The sequence below is a fragment of the Peromyscus eremicus genome, chromosome 22, assembly GCF_949786415.1.
Source record: "Peromyscus eremicus chromosome 22, PerEre_H2_v1, whole genome shotgun sequence".
Lineage (NCBI taxonomy): Eukaryota > Metazoa > Chordata > Mammalia > Rodentia > Cricetidae > Peromyscus > Peromyscus eremicus.
Window position 1 is genome coordinate 7130404 of NC_081437.1, and position 20428 is coordinate 7150831.

At 53.2% G+C, this 20428-nt stretch overlaps 1 protein-coding gene across 1 annotated transcript in view; it reads right to left on the reverse strand.

The window, feature by feature from the left end:
- Ttc7a (tetratricopeptide repeat domain 7A) overlaps positions 1-20428 on the reverse strand; it is a 97433-nt gene that overhangs the window by 30961 nt on the left and 46044 nt on the right. The window contains exons 10-14 of the mRNA XM_059248720.1: positions 18729-18833; positions 12903-13020; positions 11956-12013; positions 10611-10683; positions 5436-5596 (exon numbers count right to left, since the gene is read on the reverse strand). Coding sequence (XP_059104703.1) covers positions 5436-5596; positions 10611-10683; positions 11956-12013; positions 12903-13020; positions 18729-18833 — 515 coding nt within the window. The remainder of the gene's footprint in view (positions 1-5435; positions 5597-10610; positions 10684-11955; positions 12014-12902; positions 13021-18728; positions 18834-20428) is intronic.

Consider the following 20428-nt stretch of genomic DNA (forward strand, 5'->3'; position numbering starts at 1 on the left):
CTATCATCCCCCGTCCAGTGGGCTGACTCTCAAAGACCCCATGACTTCCCATTAAAGAGGCAGGCCAGCCCTGCTCTTGCGGGCAGAGACCTCTCAAGTCACACAGGGCGAGACCAGAGGTGCTCACGGGATAGGCGAGGAGGGGAAATACTGAATGTCAACCCAGCTCAGCCAAGGAGGAGCTGACCTTTGAGAAGGATCCCACGGTGCCAGTGATTATGCCTGGCTTTAGCACTTCCTCGGCCACATGGCCGGCGAGTCCTGGCTGCCGTCCCCACGCACTGTGGCAGCCAAGCATGTTTAATGAACTCAGCAAAGTGATAAACTATGTTTGTGTTAATACCTTTGATTCCAACCCCCCTCCGTGAGTGTTGGTATTTTAAGCATCCTTTTGATGTGCCACAAGTCCTTAATAAGAACAATCAAATAAACACACTGGGTTTAAGGCAGAAATGCTAACAGGAGTCCCAGGACTCTGGATCCCTTCTGCTTGGTGGATTGCACCTCCAGAAATATGTCACACGCAACCTGAAAAACAGGTGAAGGGGGCCAGGTGGTTCAGGGAAATGCCCTGGAGGTTCAACTTTAGCCTCGACTGGATCTAGCTACAGTCTGGCCCCAGTTAATACCTAGTTATTTCACCTCAAACATTTTCCAAAACAGCCCTGGTTTCCCGGGGCAGATGGCTGCAGTACTGCATTTGTTTATCTGGGGCGAGCAGGAGCATGTAGAGAGGGCTATATGGTTCCTACCCTGGCAAGTGCCTCTGGGGCTCCAACACACCTTCCCTCAGGACTTCCCAAGCCTCCTGGGACTAGGGGCTGGGCCAGCAGGGGCTCTCAGGAATGGCTATTCTGGCGGATAAGGGTGGGTAGCCCTGCCCACTGTGGAGCAGGGGAGAGAACACATTTACTCCCCAGTAAACACTTTTGGTATGCCCTGGGCCCTCAAAGTCAGCCTGGCAGGCTGCCAGGGCTGGGCAGGGGACATGACTGACAGCTTCGTTATTGGAAAGCTCCCATCATCAGCCTAGGAACTTTGTTTGGTTTCTATGGTGACCTTCACTACAAGGGCCTGACTAAAGCTGCAGGAATGTGTTACCTAAAACCATCGCCTGACAGGGCTCATGGCTTCAAGGAAGTATGCTCTTCAGCGGTCCATTCCTCTCCGCCCCGTACCCCTGTCCCTCCTGGTCAGGCTCCCCAGCTGCCTCTTCCATGAGAAGGAAGGACCAGCAAAGACAACTCTGGACCTGATCCAAATTCTCACATTCCCCACAGGAAGCCTGTGGTCCTCCTGGCCTCGGGCCTCCTGGCCAGCTGGCACATGTGTCTCGGGCTTAGTCGGAAGCCCATGGGATTTCAGGAAGCTGCTAGGGGTGTCTGGTTCCCATCATACCAGGTTCACACTGTCCCCAAGGAGGCATCGTCTCTGCCTCATCACGTTTCTCCCTTTTTAAACCTGAGCCACACTACCCAAATGCCATCCTACAGCATGGAACTCAAGGGTCCCTCCATTTTGCTTCCTAATCTCTGAGTCAGAAGGGTTTTCAGAAGCTGGACTCCATGAAGAATGGGTTCTGCTTTGTGGGCCTAGATGGTGCCTAGAGCCTGTGTGGGAACAGCAATCCCTACAATGGACTCCAACAAAAGTTGGTTCTGCTTCGCATGCCTAGACGGTGCCTGTGTGGGGTCAGCGATCTCTCTACAATGGACTCCATAAAAGCTGGATTCTACTCTGCACGTCTAGACGGTGCCTGTGTGGGATCATTGATCTCTCCACAAAAGCTGGGTTCTGCTCTGTGTGCCTACATGGTGCCTGGTGCCCGTGGGGGAACAGTGACCTCTCCATAAAGCTTTGCCTTGGTCCCCAGAGGTGCGTCACTATTTGGCTCAGCCTCACCAGTATCCCCTTCCTTCAGCTCCTGGCTCACTGCACACATTCAGTTCCAGGTGTCAATGAGACTGCTTGTGGCATTCCCTCCACACTCCGACCTTAGAGACAGTTGTCCATCAGCCCATGACCTTCTTTAGTGTGTCTCACAGTACACTTCAGAAGCAGAGGAGGCAGGGCAGATTTTTTTTTAAGGAGGTACAAGTTGCTGCGGTTGGCATGGGTAAGTAACAGAAGTAATTCCAGGGCCGTGACCTAACTGGATCTCATACTGGGATAAACTTATAAGATGGGGGTCCACTCCCAAGCAGTGGAAAAGCCGGTACCCCTACATGGACCTGCTGGCTTTCTTCCCCTGGGGGACAGTTCTTGAGTCTGCTACACTGATGACTTTGCAGACAGGATAAGCCTCTAGAAGGCCTGGCCACCAGGATAATGGCTGTAAGTTGCTTGGTGGGAGACAACCTATATCATGGGCCTATAAGTATCCCCTAAGAATAGACTTCGATCGGGACAATGAGGTCAGGCCAAGGAGGTACGGTCTGTTGTTTTGCTGAGTGATATTTACTGGACTGGTTGTTTAATTAACTGCTACCAACAGCTGGAGCCACACATGGCTTGTTCCCAGCTCAGAGAGCAGCTGGAGAAGCAGGACGCACAGTCAATCGAAGAGCAATGACATTTTTCAGTGATCCCTGACCCGTAATGGACTCAATGACATTTCCTGCTAATCCATGGGTTTTTGTACTCCAGGGTTTCATCTGTGGGGAGTAGTATTGACTTATCTGCAAAGGGACATGGTCACTCAATAGAACTGGGAATGTATATGCATAATTTTTTTTTTCTATAAGACAGATTTATTTTCTCACACTCCCATGGCCTGAATCCCATGAATTCCTCTTCTGGTTAGTTTTGTAGCCTTCTAGGGCCAGATCAGATCAAAGCAGAGCTCCCGAGTCTGGGAACTGAGGGGCTCATGATAAAGAATGACTTCTCCACCTCATCTGACCCTTCCTAACTGAGCAGAGTGAGTGGGGGGGGGGACTTCTCTTCGGGGTAGAATACACTCATTCCCCGCTACTCTGCAGAACACTCTGTAGGACAAGGAATAAGAACGTGCAGGGTCTCACACCCTAGAGTTCCCGCTGTCCCTCGAAGCAGTGTTATGTCTCTGGAGGAGAGCAGTTCCCATGGCATAGGCTGCCCCCTTAAGGCTCTGCCTGCAGAAGCAGAGACTCTTTTCCAGGCTGCTCCACACAAACATGTGCACAGGGCTTGGAAGAAGCACCAGGGAGTGGGCACAGGTAGGCTGCATGATGGCAAACAGCACAGTCTACACCCCACTACCTCTCTGGGGTCTTGGCCCATCTAAGAACCTGCTGAAAGCTAGCTCCCTGCCTGCAAGTAGGAGAAGTTCTCATCCATGTACACCCATAGGGCTCCTCTTGAAGGGGTGAGGGTAGATGTGGTGTGAGCTCAAAACCTCTCTGTCCTACTGTAAGGACACTCAGGGGAACAGGGCACACCCAGGTAAGGGGAAAGGAATGTGTGGAGAGTGCAGCCTCATAGAGCAGTGGGGCTCACTCACATCACATGGGAGGGAGGGGGTTGCCCAAGCATCCTCAGAGCAGGAAGATGGGGAGGAAGCCACCGGGAACAGGAAGACGGGAAGAAAGCCACCGGGAGGAAGCGTCTTCCTGGGGTGGTCCAGGGAAGCAAAGGAATAGATCTCACAATACCCCAGTACACCTCACACTGCTTGGGGTTCAATTAGACTTTCAGCAAGGGGATGAGCCTTCCACAGCAGGTCAGGGAGGTGCACGGGGCTAGAAGGACAGAGCTGTGAAGCCGTGAAGAGATGTTGAGGAGCAAAGTGGGAGACCCAGGAGTGGAAGGGAGTAGCCCTGCTCCTCCCTGTTCCACGTTTGGGTTTCCATGGAAGAGCTCATTTAGAAAGGAGTTGGGGCTAAAACAGCTTTTAGCACAATGGCCTTGTGGCACCTTTTCTCTCCAGTGCTCAGCCCTGGCAGTGGGCAGGGAGTTCCTGCTCTTCCTACCCTAGGGTTCCAAGCTTTTTTTTTTTTTTTTTTTTTTTTTCCTTTGAGCGTTTCTTTTCCCACTTAGCCCAACTGATAGAGTAAATACACATGCACGCACAGGCACACACAGAGACGTGCAAGCATGTAGAGAACACACACATGGCACACGTTCCAGCAGCAGCGAGTCAGGACCTGCCAGGCCTGTAAGGATGGAGCTTGGAAAAAGCAAGGTATCACCGTGAAGAGGACAGGCCTCCTCTTTCCTGGATTTTTACTATGTATAAAATTCATAAGGCTGGGAAGACGTCTGAGTGGGTGAAGGCACTCACCGCCAAGCCTGCAGACCCAGGTTCTATCCCCAGGACTCACATGATAGAAGGTGAGAACTAATGACCTCAAGTTATCCACATAGGTGCCACTGCATGTGTGTACCACCCCATATAAATGTCACTTTTTTAAATTAAAAATAAATAAAATAAAAACACTACCACCTGGTCCTGCTGCATTGTACTTGGGATTCCTACTGTCCACACCTGATTTATCTGTGTTTTATAATTCCTGAACGGTGTGTCTTATAAAATGAATAATCACTTCTCCAAGGCTGGAGCAAGGCTCAGAATCAGGGCCATTCCTCAGTACATGGATGGATTACCAAAGTGGACACACACTTTACTTATACCTGGCTGTGTATGAACAGCTGGGATCCACTGGAGCAGGACAGTGCGGTATGCATGGGAGGACCAGATAGGATCCACCAAGCTGGGGTGGTTTAGACTTCAGACAGCAGACAGTCGGGGCAAGGAGAAGCAGGAGTCATCAAATCATGACCTCCCCCTAGATCCCTTCACAGAGCCATGATGCAGCTTTTGCCTTGGCTAGGTCTGATGTCCTGGTCTGATGGCAATAGGTCCTCCATGGTGGGTAGGGGAAGGAGACCAACTCCTGCTCCACCTGTGGCTGCTGCCCTGTCCCAGTGCATGTGAACCCTGCTCTAAGAACCCCGCAGGGCACGTGACTGGTGTAGTAAACATGCAGGGTCAGGGCCACCCTGGAGGAAGATAATGATTTCCCCAGCTTCCAGTAAAGGATGCAGTTAGGATGGCTCCTTTGTCCTCCCAGTTAGTTTTAGAATTTCATCCTTGGCGAGCGGTGTCAGGGCCATGATTACGTCTCATGCCTTACCAAGTGGTACCCTCTGCACTGGAGGGCTGGGTGGGAAGCTTTGCACATACACAATCCAGCAGTTTTTCCCCTCTGGGCCCACAGCCTCTAGGGGGGGCCCAGGAGCACAATGGGCTCATTAATCCCCACCAAGCATCCTGTGCATACTGCCACAGCCCCTTGTCATTCCTATACCACCTTGTCCCTCTACCCAGGAAGTGTCTAAGCAATGGGCATTTATTCTCCATGTACTGGCTAAAATGTGCCAAACTGGAGCATGCCCAGGCAACTATGCAATAACCAAGCTAGCCCTCTCCCCAGCAGTGAACCCAGGAGACTCACTTGAAATTCTCAGGGTACTCGGTGATGGCCATGTTGATGACATCCAGGGCGTGCTGGTAATGCTTCTGGGCAGAGAAGAGCAGTACTAGCAAGTGGAGGGCGTTGGCATCATCTCTGCACAGCGTCAAGGCCTCCTGAAGATGCTCCATGGCGCTGGAGATCTGCCAAGAGAGCCCGTCAGTGTAGGGACCTTACCCACGACTCAGATCCCAGCCGCGGCTCAGCTCAACTTGAGGGAGCCTGGGCCAGTGGCAACCAGGGCGTTCATAAAATATTTCCCATCAGGCAGCCTGGCAAGGGGTTTGGGGAGACGAGGGCAAGTATTTTAAAGGGGAGGAGTTGGGAGCCTGGACAGGCTGCCTGCCACATGTGGAAACCCCTTCCCAGAGCCTTGCCAACGGGTCAGAGTCCCACCCAGGGGGAAGGCAGGGAAAAAGGGGTGCTCTAGGGAGGCGGTGCGGTGTGGCCAAAGGCAGCGGGGAGGGGCAGCAGAGATGAACGGCAGAAAGGAGGGTGTGTCCTCCAACGTGGGCAGCGTGGAGCCCAGCTAGAGGTGAGACTTGGTTTTTGTACTACATTGGGTTTTTTCAACTTAATAATTAAGTGTGGTTCTCTAGTCAGCTTAGATAAGGAGGATGAGGCCAGTTGTAGAGGTCTGAGAAGCTACCATGGGTGGTTCCAGGGTAAAGCAAAGCCTTTCCTTCAGGTGCGGCAGACCTGATGCCACACAGAGCCCCAGTGTTCACGGCTTGGGTTTGCCTCCCTTCCCGGTGCTGAGTGTGGGGGCTGGGAGGTGGGGGTGGGAAGGGGGCAGGCTCCCACCGCTCTGAGAATCCTGCAGACAGGCAAGGAAGACGACCCACCCCTGGCCCTGTCGTCTTGCCAAACCCTTGCTCCTTGCTGGGCCTGGGAAAAATCAGGTGGTCTCCTCTGTTGAAGAAGTTGTATGGGGTACAACACGGCTCAGGATGGATTAATAGGTCACCCTGGATGCTGCTCTCCATCCTACCTGAGTACCTCCACCCACCCCCTGCTCAGCCACATAGGTCAGTAAGCTCAACGAACTCTCCTCACATGGCCTGGCCTGCGAGCGCTTGGCAGAGTCTGGGGAGTTTCCACAAGTATTAAAGAGTGAAAGAAATTATGGTCGTCACCAGTGTTAACACGCTCCTTCAAAGGAGGCTGGGTCGTCCTGGTGACTGCAGCAACTCCTTCACTGTCCAGTGTGACCTGCCAGGTGGTCCTGCATCCCCCTTCACTACCTCCTCCTTCTCCAGCAAGACCGCCTCTTGTTCCCAGTCCCCTGCGCCCCGCTATTTGAATCCAAAGAGCATGCTCTTTGGGGGGACTATTGGGGTGTTAGAGAAAGGAACACCTTACTTGTGAATTTGAAAGGTCTGGGTCTCTTGTGCCTGGGAGCCCCTGCCCCTCGGAATTCCATGTCCTACACATCAGGCTTATGGCGGAGCTGGAGAGTTTCTCTCCGGCCCCCGCCAAGCCCTGGCAGTCCCGCAGCCCACTTATAAAATAAACACACAGATTCTTATAGTATTTAAACTGTTTGGCCTAATGGCTCAGGCTTCTAGCTATCTAGTTCTTACATCTTAAATTAACCCATTTCTATAAATCTATACCTTGCCACATGGCTGGTGGCTTACCAGTATCTTACATGTTGCTTCTCATGGCAGTGGCTGGCAGCGTCTCCTGCCTCAGCCTTCCTGTTCCCAGAATTCTCTTCTCTGCTTGTCCCGCCTATACTTCCTGCCTGGCTACTGGCCAATCAGCATGTTATTTATACAGAGTGATATCCACAGCAGCCAGGGAACCCCCTGCTTCTTAGAATTCCATGTCCTATACATGAGGCATATGGCTTACCTGAGATGGATTAAACTGGTAGGTTATGTACACCTGGACATGCTCACTTACCTTCTAACCCTTTGTCTGCTCAAGCATCCCTGTCCTGAGAGGTTGGTGTTTCAGTGCTGATTAGCATAGGCTAAACCCACACAGCCTGCTAATGCCACACTGGGTGAATGAGGAGCTCAGTGTAGGCTGGCGGTTCTCAACCTTCCTAACGCTGTGACCCTTTAAATACAGTTCCTCATGTTGTGGTGACCCCCCTGCCCCAACCATAAAATCATTTTTGTTGCTACTTCATAACTGTAAGTTTGATACTGTTATGAATCGTGATGTAAAATATCTGCTATGCAGGATGTCTAACATGTGACCCCCTAGGGGGGTTGCGACCCACAGGTTGAGAACCACCGATGTAGGTCAACTCTCCTTAAGCTGCAGGTTCAGAGTGCACAGTACAGCAATGTCCAGCCCGTCATCTCCGTCCTCAGACTTCTGGCATTCACTCGGCTTGGTTGCCCAGAATGCATGAGGCGTGTTCTCCCTGCTGCCTCAGTAAATGGCACCCTCATCGCAAGGCCCTGCTTCTGTGGAAATGCCCATCCATCCCCCTGCCTTCCTCTCAGCCACCTGCCTCTCGTGTGTGTGTGTGGAGACTGTGACTGCACAACCAGAGGGGACCGGGAGAGACACAGCACCAGGCATGGGAGAGGAGGGCTAGGATGGCCTGTTTGGATAATACACTAGCTACGAGCCCTGCACACAGGCTCTTCTGTTACTCTCTTCATGCACGCCACAGTGGGGTAGACACCTTACAGGACAATGATGGAGAGACATCCCTCCTGTTCACACCCTCACAGAGCCAAAAGTGCACCCCAGCTCTTCCACTGCTCTGCTGGTACCTAGAGCCAGGTAGACACCCCTCTCTGGTCTGCATTTCCTCCATAGTGGTCAGTCTCCTGTGGTTGCTCCAAGGCTCGGGTATGAGACACATCCTGCAGCGCCCCAGCTCAGTGGCGTTCCCAAAGCCTCTCTTCCCCACTTCAGCTTCCCGAGACCCCGCAACAAAAACTGTAGGATTCTTCCTCCTAGTTCAAGGGCATGTGCTCAAGGCAGCTGCATTTGTTTTGGTGACTCTGTCCACATCAGGACTCCTTAGTCCAAAAAACATTTTTTTAATGCAATGCCAGAGACTATACCCAGGGCCTTTCATACGCTAAGTACGTGCTCGACCACTGACCAGTGCATAGAGCCTTTAAGAGTCTTGCTCCTTAGCAGACCTGAGACACCAACCTCTTGTGTCCCCTATGGTGCTTTGCATTCCCAGTATGCCAGGCCCAGCACGTGGTCTCCTTCTGGCCACTAAGTGCCAAGCCCAGAATTGTGTGTAGGTCAAGGAGTGTGTGAAGAAGCAGCTAATAAGATCGCTGTGGCTACCACCTTAGCGTATGTGACTCTCCAAGGCTGGTCTTGCCCTGTGCCTCACCAAAACAGACCCCATTATCCTGGGAGGGTTATCCAAACCCCAATATCACAGCTCAGGGCAGTCAGCCATGCTGTAGGCAGAAAGTCACAGATACCCAAATAGGTGAGGATACTACCTTAAGCATCCACTCAAGGTCCTCAACCTTCTGGGACTCTCTAGATGTGGTGTCCACAAGAAAACAGCACCAGACCCCACTGGCCTAACAAACATCGTTTTTGGAAGATGGGCGCCCTTCATCAAAGACGAGTGAATAATTGAAGAGATTAAAAAATGCATCACCGAAGGTTTATCATTAACGTAATTGGCAAAAAGCACCAGGTTCCTTTACAGGGGGCTAAAAATAGAGTGGTCTCAGGTACCTTTCCGTCTGTTCCCAGAAGCTGAGTGATGTTCCTAGAGGAGAGGCATTCAGTGAGCAGGGCCTGGGAGTCAGGATCGTGGATAAATAGTGGAGGTGGCGGAGGGATGAATGAGTCACAGGGGAGGAGGAGGTGTGAGAGGAAGGGAGAGGAGGGGCAGAAAGCAGGAGCAGTGACGTGGGGGACCGCTGGGTAGAAAGCAGCGGAGACAGAAGGACTCGGAGGTGGAGGTGGAGATGGAGATGGCGGATTCAGACCGACAAGTCAGGCTGGACAAGCACTGCTAAGAATCCAGGTGGAAGGCAGGAGGAAGGGCTTTTGGTGGTGGGACTACCGGGCAGTGGGAAGCCAGAACATGTGGGCTCCAGGGGAGGGTGAGGAAGGAGGAAGACGAGCCCCACTGCTCCTGAGTCAGAGGAAACAGCTGGTGAGCTGCTCCAAGGTCAGGGGTGATCATCAGAGCAGCCTCCTGGCAGGGATCCAGGTACCCGGGACCCTGTCTCCAAATGGGCCAGGCGCCTCTCAGCTGGGGCAGGGTGAACTTGGGGTCAAGGCGTGAAATGAGGTCGTGTTGTCCCTGAACGGGATGTTGGCGCCCACTCCAGGGCTACCCTCTCTTGTCCATGTATGAATGGGGATTTCTTTTTTTCCTCTTTTGCTCAGTTTCTTGAGACAGCATCTTGTAGTGTATCCCAAGCTGACCTGGAGCTCACTCTATAGCCTAGGCTAGCCTCAAACTCAAGGATTCTGCCTTAGCCTTCTAAGTATCAGGACTGCAGGTGTGCACCACCGTGCCAGGCTGTAGACAGAGCCTATGAGGCTTCCCTGGAGCTGTCCTGGGGTCTCAGGCCTCCTACAGTCCCCAAACAGTCAGGGTGTATCAGAATCAGCAGACACTGAGTCAAGGCCACCACAGATACCCAGAGTACAGCCTGAGGGCTTCAGGGTGCATGAGATCAAAGGAGACTCTGAAAGGCATGGTTTAGGGGAGTGCTTATGAACTTGGGGTCCCCTGACACTGACCTCACAGATCACTGGGGGAAAGGTGGTTCTACCCGGAGAGCTGCTGGTGGCCATGGTGGTGATGGTCTTGGTAGGGCAAAGGTAGCTTCCCTACTGAACCCCCGAGGTCAGGAGCCTGCAGTGGGGTCTTTGGGGTCAGGAGAAAGCTTTGGGGGTCACACAGAACCCATCCAGAAATAGCCCCACGTGCCAATCACACTTTGCCCATGTCGAGGGTAAGGCCAGGACACAAACAAATGATGCTGTGGTCACTTACCCATTTCTCAGGAGACTGCCGTATTCTAAGGAAAGTCAGGGCACTGAATAACCCTTTCTGTGTGCCCATCACAAGTGGGCTGAGGTGTAACCACACTGACCGAATCCTCACTGGACCCCTCACACAAAGATGCTCACATCAAAGACAAGGCTACCGAGGGACAGACAGTCACACAGATCTGAGGATTAGGAACACACCTGTCGGACGAGGGCAAGCTGCAGGGCAACATAGAAGATAATCTGGGGGTCATCGGGTGCCAGTGCCTGGGCTCTGCAGGGGAGAGAGAGTCGAAAGTCAGTTACTGTCAGCGGTGTGCTGGGTGCGGTGGGCAATATGGTGGGAGATCATGCCAGCCCCCCTCCCCTCAGAGGTCCCCAGGCAGTTCATGGTAGAGGACAGTGGCCCATGGAGGGCTGGCACAAGCTGAGGTAGGACATCACCGAGGTGACAGATCTCAAAGGAACGGTAGGGCAGGGGGAAGAGAGTGTCACATCTGTGAATGTCAGCCTGGCTGTTTCTCTGTGGACATCCCGGTTAGTCTGACTACGGCTTTCCTACTAAAGGACACTCATACTGCCCCGAGGAGGATGCAGGGCCTCTGAACTGCCCATCTGAGCGAGAAGTCCCAGGAACGTAACACTGGCGGGGAGAGGTGGGGGAGTCCCAGGGCTGGAATATCTTGCTTTTTTGGTTGGGGAACAACCTGACCCAGAGGGAGGCTGGTGTGTCATATGCTCCAATCACATTGGTGCAAGGAGTCCTAGCCAGGTCCTCCCCAGTAACAACCCTCTGCCATTTCAGTGTGGGGGATGGGGACACGGTGGGTCAGACCGGGGGAGGGAGGAGCAAGGCAGGTCTGATGAAGGAGCTTCAATGCCTTCCTCCCTCCCTGACTCCAGGAACTCTCTGTGAAGCTGGGGGTGGGAAGTTCCTGCAGCTCTGGTGTGGTCAGGCTAGAGGATGCCGACAGCACTCCCGAGGCCCTGCTACCTGCAGGACACCGTGGAGCAGTGGTTCTCAACCTTCCTGATGCGGAGACCCTTCACTACAGTTCCTCACATTGTGCTGACCCCCCAACCATAAAAAGATTTCGTCGCTACTTCATAACTGTAATTTTGCTACTGTTATGAATCGTAATATAAATATCTGATATGTAGGGTATCTGGTATGGGACTCCCAGAGGGGTCATGACCTACATGTTGAGACCCATTGATGCACAGACTGCTTTTCCTGCTTTCTGTCCAGCATCACAGTACCAGTGGGAGCCTGAGAGCCCCAGGAGCAAGGGCTGGGCCTGGCAGCTGTAGTAACCCAGCTCCGAGCTGAACACAAGGCTCTCCAGTGCCCAGCGCTGAGGGCAAGGTCACCTGATACCCCAATAACCCCCTCCTGCCTGCTGGGTGACCGGCTGGCCTATGGTTTCCTTATCCATAAAAGGGACAGCAGAGACACCCATCTCAGAGGGTGAAACCTCACTGTGGGACCCTCCATTTTACCGCTCTGCACGTGAGGAAGCAAAAGATTAGGCGGGCGTCTCCTCACCGCTCAAGTGTCTGCAGGGCCTTGCGGTGCAACTCATCTTGCTTGGACTTCAGGGTGGCTGCAGGAGACACGATGGATCAGGGGGTCACTAAAGAGGTGCAAGCATCTCCCTAGTCCATCCCCAGGGCACAGGAACCTAGCAGGAAGGAGCCTAGCAGGGCCCGATTTGCAAACCCCAAGGTCCGGTAACAGGGTTCAAGACACAGAAGATTGCTGTGGCTAAGGGACAGTGCCTGAAGATGCCATGCCTTTGGGTGTGAGGAGCAGAAGAAGACAGCCAATACTAGATGGTCCTGTTATGGCTTCCAGGGTCCCTGGAGCCTACACACAGGGGCTGGCACTAGGGGACACGGGCAAAGTCTGGGTGGGGGTCATTGCTCCCTCTCTTCCAAACTTGAAGGACACAAAATCCAGTGTCTGCCTGTCCAATGGGGAGGCACTGGGCTATACTAGAAGGGCTGAGAACAGAACACCAGGCCTGGGCCAGGAGGGATGAGAGCCATATGAAACTCCCCTAGGTGTCTGGTACTGTGTAATGTTTGAGAAGGGACTTCAAAGACCCCAGAGGATTGCTGCAGAGCTGAGGACAAAGGCCCATGAGAAGCGGAAGGAAAGCCACAGTGGGGTGGAGGGCCGACAGCACTGTAGATAGGAGGTACCCGGAGGACCACAGAGGGCAGTGTGGGCTGGGCAGGACCTACGTGGTGACAGACCTGGGTCCATGAAGAGGAATGGCCCATTGGTGGTAGGTGTCTGAGCAACTCTGGGAACTGAGAGGTGTGTGTGTGTGTGGTGGGGTGTGTATATGCACGCACATATCCCAGAGGATTGCTCCTGTCAGTGGAGAGTAGCAAGGAGGGATCACGAGTGGAATGAGACCCCTTGGAGGCAGCTGGGAATCCCGAGGCCTCGTCCACAGGCCTGTTCTCCTGGGACCTGGCACTCACCATCGGTGGCCTGCAGGCTGTAGGTGAGACCCAGGGCCAGGTAGGCTTTAGGCAGGAACTCTCCTGCTTCCTCTCCAAGGCTGATCACCACCATGGCAAAGTGTTCCGCCTCTTCCAGCTGCAAAGAGGAAAGGTAGTTAGTGGTCACTGGAGTGGCCTTTGCTGTCCTGAGCAGGAGAGGGAACAGAGTCACCAACCTGGGACAGTGTCAGCCCCAAGTATAATATAAACAGAACAATTCCTTATGTTGGAACTGTGGGCAACATGACTTCTCCAGGCCATACAACTACTGAGCAGAAGAGCCAGCTGTTTGCTATACCAGGAAGTACCTCCCTGGAGCTATGTCCCCTCCAAGGAGCCAGTACTCAAGGTCACAGGTGCCAGCTCTTCCAAAGAGACAGACAGACAGACAGACACTCCCTGCCTGGGAGAGCCAGCTCCCAAAGCCTGCTGTGCTGAGAGTATGAACTCAAAACAGGCCAGAATGTGTGGCTCCCTCCTCACGTGGTCTCTGTAGGGAGGACCCGCTCAGCAGACAGAGGGGAGCCAGGGCTGGCTGGGCCTTGGGAACATGTGCCTTGCTGAACATGGCCGGCCCTGCAGGGTAGGCAGGCTGCCACACAGGCTAGTCTGGAGCTCGCTCCCTCCCTTCCTGAGCAGGAAGCCAGTGAGCTTGAACATTGAAGGGAAAAAGGCCTTAGGCTGTTTTTGTCCTGGGAGCAGAGAGACTGGTCCAGTTGGAAAAGGCCCAGCTGGCACGGGCCATGTGAGCACACACCACACACAACATGGGACCCAAGGAGAAGGCACATGAGCGGGGACTTATGGACATTTTGTGGCACCCCTAGCCATGAGGCTGGCTGGGGTGCAGGGCTGGGGCTAAGGCTGTATCCATTCTCCTGTGTCTCCACCAACGCTTTCCCACATGCCCCTAACCTGCCCTGTGGAAAGCACAGCAAGATGTCTGTGTGTCACCCAGTATATGTCAGCTCCCAGGGCTGCTTCAACATCTCCCTCCCACTCACACCCCGCTCCCACACCGCCAGACAGACAACCATGTTCCTAGCGCAGGCATCCCGTCCAGCTAGAGAACCACACAGGCGGACCAATGGAGGCGAGAGTCACACTCACATTGGCTTCCAGCAGGGCCCGACCCTACTCATATCCTGACATAAGCTGCTTCCCTCGGGTCAGAGTAGGGTAGCTCTGACTGCTGGCCACAGCTGGGGAGGGTGCCCAGGTAAAGCATCTCCCTGGCGGGTGGTAGAATTGCCCGAGACAGAGGTCACGGAGAACTGAATGGGCTGAGTCCCCAGTCTGGACACATCCATGATGAGCCATGTGCAAAAAAAGAAAACAAACAACACCCCCACCCCAAACCTGAAGGAGCGGAGCACCCACTGGGCGAAGAACGAGACTCCTGAATGTACCACGTTCCCTACAGGGCCAACACTATTTTGAGATCTGTTGCCACCCACAAAGCAACCCTTCTGCATGTGGATTTACTGCAGTAATTATACAGGAAAAATAGTATTAATTCCAAGTAAGTTAATGTACAATACAATAATTACACATGGTATTAATAGACATGGGTGCCTTAGCTAGCAAATGGGGAGAATGAAAACCGAACAAAAACAAAACATTTTCCTAGGCACACAGTCTCTCCTCATCTAGAGCAGGTGTGGCAATCTGAAAGCCTTAGAATTCGGCTCTGAAGGGCTAGGAGCCCAACCAGGCCCCCAAACAGCCCCTGACTCCCAGGTCAGGTCTCTTCGCAGAGGCAGGGGCAGCTCGGGGACCAGGACAGTGCTGAGCACGCTGCTTGGGCTCCACTCCTTTGAGGTTAACTTACAGGCCTCAGTTCCTTCTTCTGTAAAATGGGGACAACGGTGTCACCCTCAGAGGGCTGCTGGGAGGACTGATGTGATGTGAATGCTTGGTGTGTTTGACTAATAATTGTCAAAGATGAATAGCAGTGAGTACATGTTATATTATAGAGGCCACAATTACTACGCATATATGTGTGCATATGTATATACTAACCACACATCATTGTGCTGAAAAATTTGCAAGCGGCATCCAAGGACCTTTGGAATCCAAAAAAAGGACGCTAATACAGCCTGCCTTTTGTCTCCCGGCCTGGCGGTTCATCCCAGAAAAGCTTCAATGACACAGGACAAGCCGGGACCCGGCAGACCTGCCCAGTCTGCTGCGCAGGTACATATGCTCTCCAAGCCCATCTGAGGCCGAGGACACATTTGCCACCAAAGACCACTAGACACTCACCCTTTGCATGGAGGACAACAAATCAGAGTATTTTCCACCCTTCTCTTATAATTTTTTTTTCTTCCAAGTGTTCTACTCCACAACCCATTGAGTCTTTGACACATGATCTGAAAACACGGTTTCCATCTCTCAGCCGCCCAACACCATTTCTACCAAGTAACCCTTGCCAGCCTCCTCCTGCTGGGGACCTCAGGTCCAGACTCCAGACACTTCCTCCTGTGGCCTCCTGGACGATGCTGTCTCTGCCACCAGCTCAAGATTGTGGCACGAGGTCCTCTTTCTCATCAAAACACATCTCGATGAGGGGTTCCCAGTGCGGTCTCCTCCCCACCCCACTATGACACTGTCTCTAACGCCCAAATTTGGAGCAGCCAGGTGACCTTGCCATGGCCACCTAGGGAAGGTCCTCCCTGCCTCTGTGTTTCTGAACAGCCTGAGGCCTGACCGCCATGTCATAGCACCATGGCAGGAGATTATGAGGCACAGGGAGCTTGTGTGACATCCCCACCCCACGGTCAGCCACTCAGCAAATGTAGAACTGTGACCCCAGCCCGGGCAGGTCTGAGGGCTTCATAGCTGCCCTCTGCACTTTCTCAGTTTTCTCAACCCTGATACTTGGAAAGAACGATGCACCGCATAGGGTGCCCCTTCGGTGGTTTGGCCTTGCTCTTTGTAAGTACGGAAACACTCTGTGCCTTCCCAAGTTCCTTGGTCTCCGAGGCTTTCCTAATTTGGTCCCTGCGCAGCAGACTCGGCTGAGCTGGCACACTGGCTGGGGCTCAGGGCTGCCTTCCGTGTCCGGGCAGCCTCATTCACCTGCACTGAGCAAAGAGGGTCCCACCTGACTCGCCACCCGCTTTCTCTCTTCCCAGGGACGGGGGAGAGTTCCATTCTGAGACTGCAGGGCTCTGTTTAAAGACCTCCAGCTTCTCCTGAGCCCCTTCCTGTAGGACCTGGAGCTACTTCGTGGAAAATCTGCTTCTATTTTTTTCCTCGGGGTGTAATGGGCACGTTTTAACTTCTGCAAGATGGTGGCAAAAGAGCGGGTATTCTTCCCTGCTCCGTCAACAATCCATCTTCCCGGGCTTCAAAGTCGAAAGCAAAGGCATGTCCTTTCTAAGTGATTACTATTTTGAAGGTGCTAAGAAGAGTTAATGGCAACCATTTGTCACATGCCTGCAAAGTGCCATGCAGACACACACCATCTCCTAAGGCTCACAGCCACCCTACTAGTGGGCATTCCAGTCCCCAGATTATAGACAAGGAAACTGAGACACAGAGAGAGTGAGTCACTCCCTCCAAGTCACACAAGCCAGTGAGTAAGGTAGACTGAAGGGCTTGAACCCGATCTGTTCTCCACAGCCTACGCTCTTTCCTGCACCCATGCTGCTCCCTCAGGGATATGAAGCCTGTGAGAGGTATTACAGGCCTTTGCACAGGGAGCTTACCTGCGTCTGATTTCACCTCTTCTGCTGTCTGTGTGGTCCTCTATACCTCCTGAAGGGGTTCCAACTTTTTAAATTAAATCAGTTTTAAATAACTGGGTTGGGAGGGATCCAAGAAAATATCTACATCTTCTTTTCTATCTCCGCCCCAAATTTGCCTTGTGGCCAGAGTGCAAGGCAAAAGACGAGGAGGAGGCGGTACTTAACCGGACACAAAGCCCATACTAGGCAAAGTTCATAGTGAAGGACAGAGTTCCTGGAGGGAAGGGGCACAGGCACTGGCCGGCATCACCCCCTGGCCTCAGGAAAAGACACAGCTCTGTCCTGGAGAAGCATAGAGGATCATACCCCAGTTCATACCCCAGTTCAATCCACACCCAAGGGAAGTACAAACCGGACTCTAAGAGGTCCAAGAGCGGGGCTGGTAAGGTGGCGCAGCGGGTAAGAGCACTGGCCGCTCTTCTAGTGGGCCTCCGTTAGATTCCCAGAGCCTACAAGGTGGCTCACAACCCTCTGTAACTCCAGTCCCAGAAGATCTGACGCCCTCTTCTGGCCTTTGTGGGCATTACACACGCATGGTGCACAGACATACAATCAGGGAAAACACTGTCACTTAAAATAAAACAAAGGAAAACTAATTTTAAGGGAAAAAGAGGGGTGGGGGCCCAGAGGAGGCATCCAAGTCCCCAGCAGCTCACCCCCATCCCTAATCACCTGCAGAGCCTTGCTCCCTCCTGTGTCTGACACCCCCCCCCCAAACTCTGACCCCCCCCCCCCCCCAGTAACAGACGGCCTTTCTCCCTTTTCTGATGACAAGTCTGCGTGTTTAAGTTTCCTTCTGGGCTTTTCTATTTATGTTGTCATTGATTCCTTTGCTCCTAACTCATCTGATTTCAATTTGGACTGATTTGATCCTAATTTTATTACCATGTAATCTGAATGCACATAATCACTGTAATTATGCTGCGGAGGGAAACAGCTCCTCCACGGTGGGAAGACCTAAATTTAGGGCTTCCTGGCAAGGGCGCCATTGGCTGGGTGGACTCACAGCTCCTTGGAGCTGGCAGCTCGGGGGAGCACATATGCCCTCCCCAGCCCTGCTCCCAGAGACATGGGTATTTTGGGCTGCATCGAAGGGATGCGCCCAAGGTTTCCTCTCAGAAGTCCTGGAATAAGAGGAAGTCTGACTGGGGGTTGGGTAACAGCACCTCCAGCCCTCTTTGCTGCAAGGGTTTGGCCCGGGACTCGGCAGCCCGTAGCCTGCAGCCTGCAGCTGCATGCCAGCTACGAAAGAGTGCGTGCTTACTTCGGATCTAGAATGCAGAGGAAGGAATGGGGGTTACACAGCCTCTTGGAAAGGATGTGTGGGGTATAAGATGACAAGTGAGAGGGATGAGGAACTTGTTCTGTGTCACTCAGAGCATAGAAAAGGGGGCTCTCCCTGACATCGGGAAGCTGACTGGGGCCAAAGACAGTGAAGAGCATCTGGATAGAGTTACCGGTTAGAGACAGTATTAGTGTTGTACTCCCTAGGGTCCAATGCCCTGGGTCTGAGCTCATCAAAATCCTGGGGCTCAGGGCTCCAGGCTCTGTTTCCTCACTGATCTTTGGGGGGCACCTTCATGACCCTCCAGCAAAGACCACCAGCTGAGAAGTACCCTTGGAGCTACAGTCTCCTAAAAGCCGCCCCCGTAGAGAGTGGGGAGCAGACGGTAGGACCAGGAAAGAGGCCGAGGGGTGCAATAAGAACCTAGAAGGGATAGCAAGGAAGCCATCTTTGTTTTGTCTCAGGCTAGGGTTGAGATCGACCCCCACCCCCCTCCTCTATTAACTATGCACTCATCTGTAGCCTCTTTTCCAACAGGCTGGTCTACGTGACTCTGAGGACTTGCCAACTCCCCTCAGGACTTTCCATCTGTCGGACTCTCTGGAGATCACATTTCAAAGGGGCTATGCTGTCAAGGTCAAAGTTAGGGGGGTCCTCCGAGACTCTCCTCCTGTCCCTGCACACAAGTGGGACCCTCCTTTCTTCTATTCACACACCCCCACCTCATTCCCACTTGCTGGACCCCCCCCTCCCCCCCAGCTCACTCACCCAGTGCAGGGACCCGATGCAGACCTTGGCAGCCATCAGGGGCACCGTGGGATCCGAGGGCTGCAACTTCATGCACTCACGCAGCAGGGACACGGCGTAGGCCGACTGCAGAAGAGAGAGGAGGGAACACAATCACTGGCCACGCTAGCTCCCCATACTCGGGGGTGCCCTACGCCCTCGGGGGGTAGTTCTCCCAACAGTGCTTGCTCTGTATCCCTTTCCTTCTAGGAACCAGGAAGGGAGCCCGGCGGCGGGAGGAGCCCGGGTGATAGTCACTGCCGGTGGTGAGCCCCCCTCTTTGGAGAATGGAGACCATGATGAACCTCACCCTCTGGAGATGCGAGAACAGTTAACATGATAACAAACAGAAACTTTCCCAAGAGAATTCAGATCGGAACTACAGAGATCTGAGACACAGACAGGGCCCCTCTAAGCCTGTACTCGGAGAAGATTGCTGTGGCAGGACTGGACAGCTGTATAAAGGCTGGGAAGAAGGTGAGGAGGTGGGAGGGCCAGAGAGACCCTCCAGACAGGAAGCGGAGGCCCCACAGGGCTCCAGGACTCAACCAGGATTTGCTGAGGATAGGCGGAGAAGGTCCAGAAGGGAAGGGCATCCAGGCCCAGAGAGGAGTGTCACCTATACCAAAAGCAATGACAGATAATACTCCAGATCTTACCATGTGCCAGGCACTTTTTTTTCCCTAAGTCAGGGGCTGCTGAAAGAACCTGAGGGCTGAATCTAGCCTACTGCCTGTTTTTGTAAATGGGGTCCAACTGGAACTCAGTCACGCCTGTTCGTTTACATACTATCTGTGGCTGCTGCCTGATACCACCTTGGTGGAATGGCTGAGAGAGACTGGCTATTAATAGTCAGTCGAACCTGACTACTGCCCGACCCTTTACAGAAAGTCCGCTAACTCCTCTGTGAGAGTGTTGGATTGTCATAACATTCCTACCAGACAGACAGCTTTACAGCTGAGAGAAGAGAGAGGCTGGTTCAGAGCCACGTAGCCCGTAAATGACAGAGCAAGGGTTTGAACACCGCCTGGGCCTAACTCGTAAACACTACCCTGTGTGGCCTCTGTGGTGATGACCTGGGCCAGAGGAAGCTGGTTTCCTGGAGAGATGGAGGGGTGTTTGTGTGTGTGTGTGTGTGTGTGTGTGTGTGTGTGTGTGTGTGTGTGTAGCCTGGAAACTTCTGCTTTCTGAGCCCAGCACTTTCTGAGGGAAACTCAATAGTTACTTTCCTGTCATGGAAGCTCCTACCTGTGACCCTCAGGTATGTGCGTGTGAGCAGGACCATTACCAGTCCTGGGTCCCACTGTGGGCCGAACTCCTCACTTTAACCTAGCCTTCCTCTTCCCTAGCAACTCTGGGGGTGTCACTAAGGAAAAGAGGGTTCTGGCAGGCTCATCTGCCTGCAGTAGGCTATGACTGGAATGTGTGACTCCCCCGGCCCCAGCTCACCTCTCCGGTCCCCACCATCTATGGAAGAACTTTCTTCCACCCAGTCTTACAGATTTCCTTGGGCTCTGACTGGGCTATGATGTGCATACATTTTGAGTGTGTTCTCCAAGAATCCATGTGCTGGAGCTCGACCCTCAGAGTGGTTATAGCCTTGAGTAGTAGAACATGAAGAGAGAGGGTCTAGTGGAACCTGGTTAGGTCATTGTGTGTACCCTAAAAGGACTGGACATCTT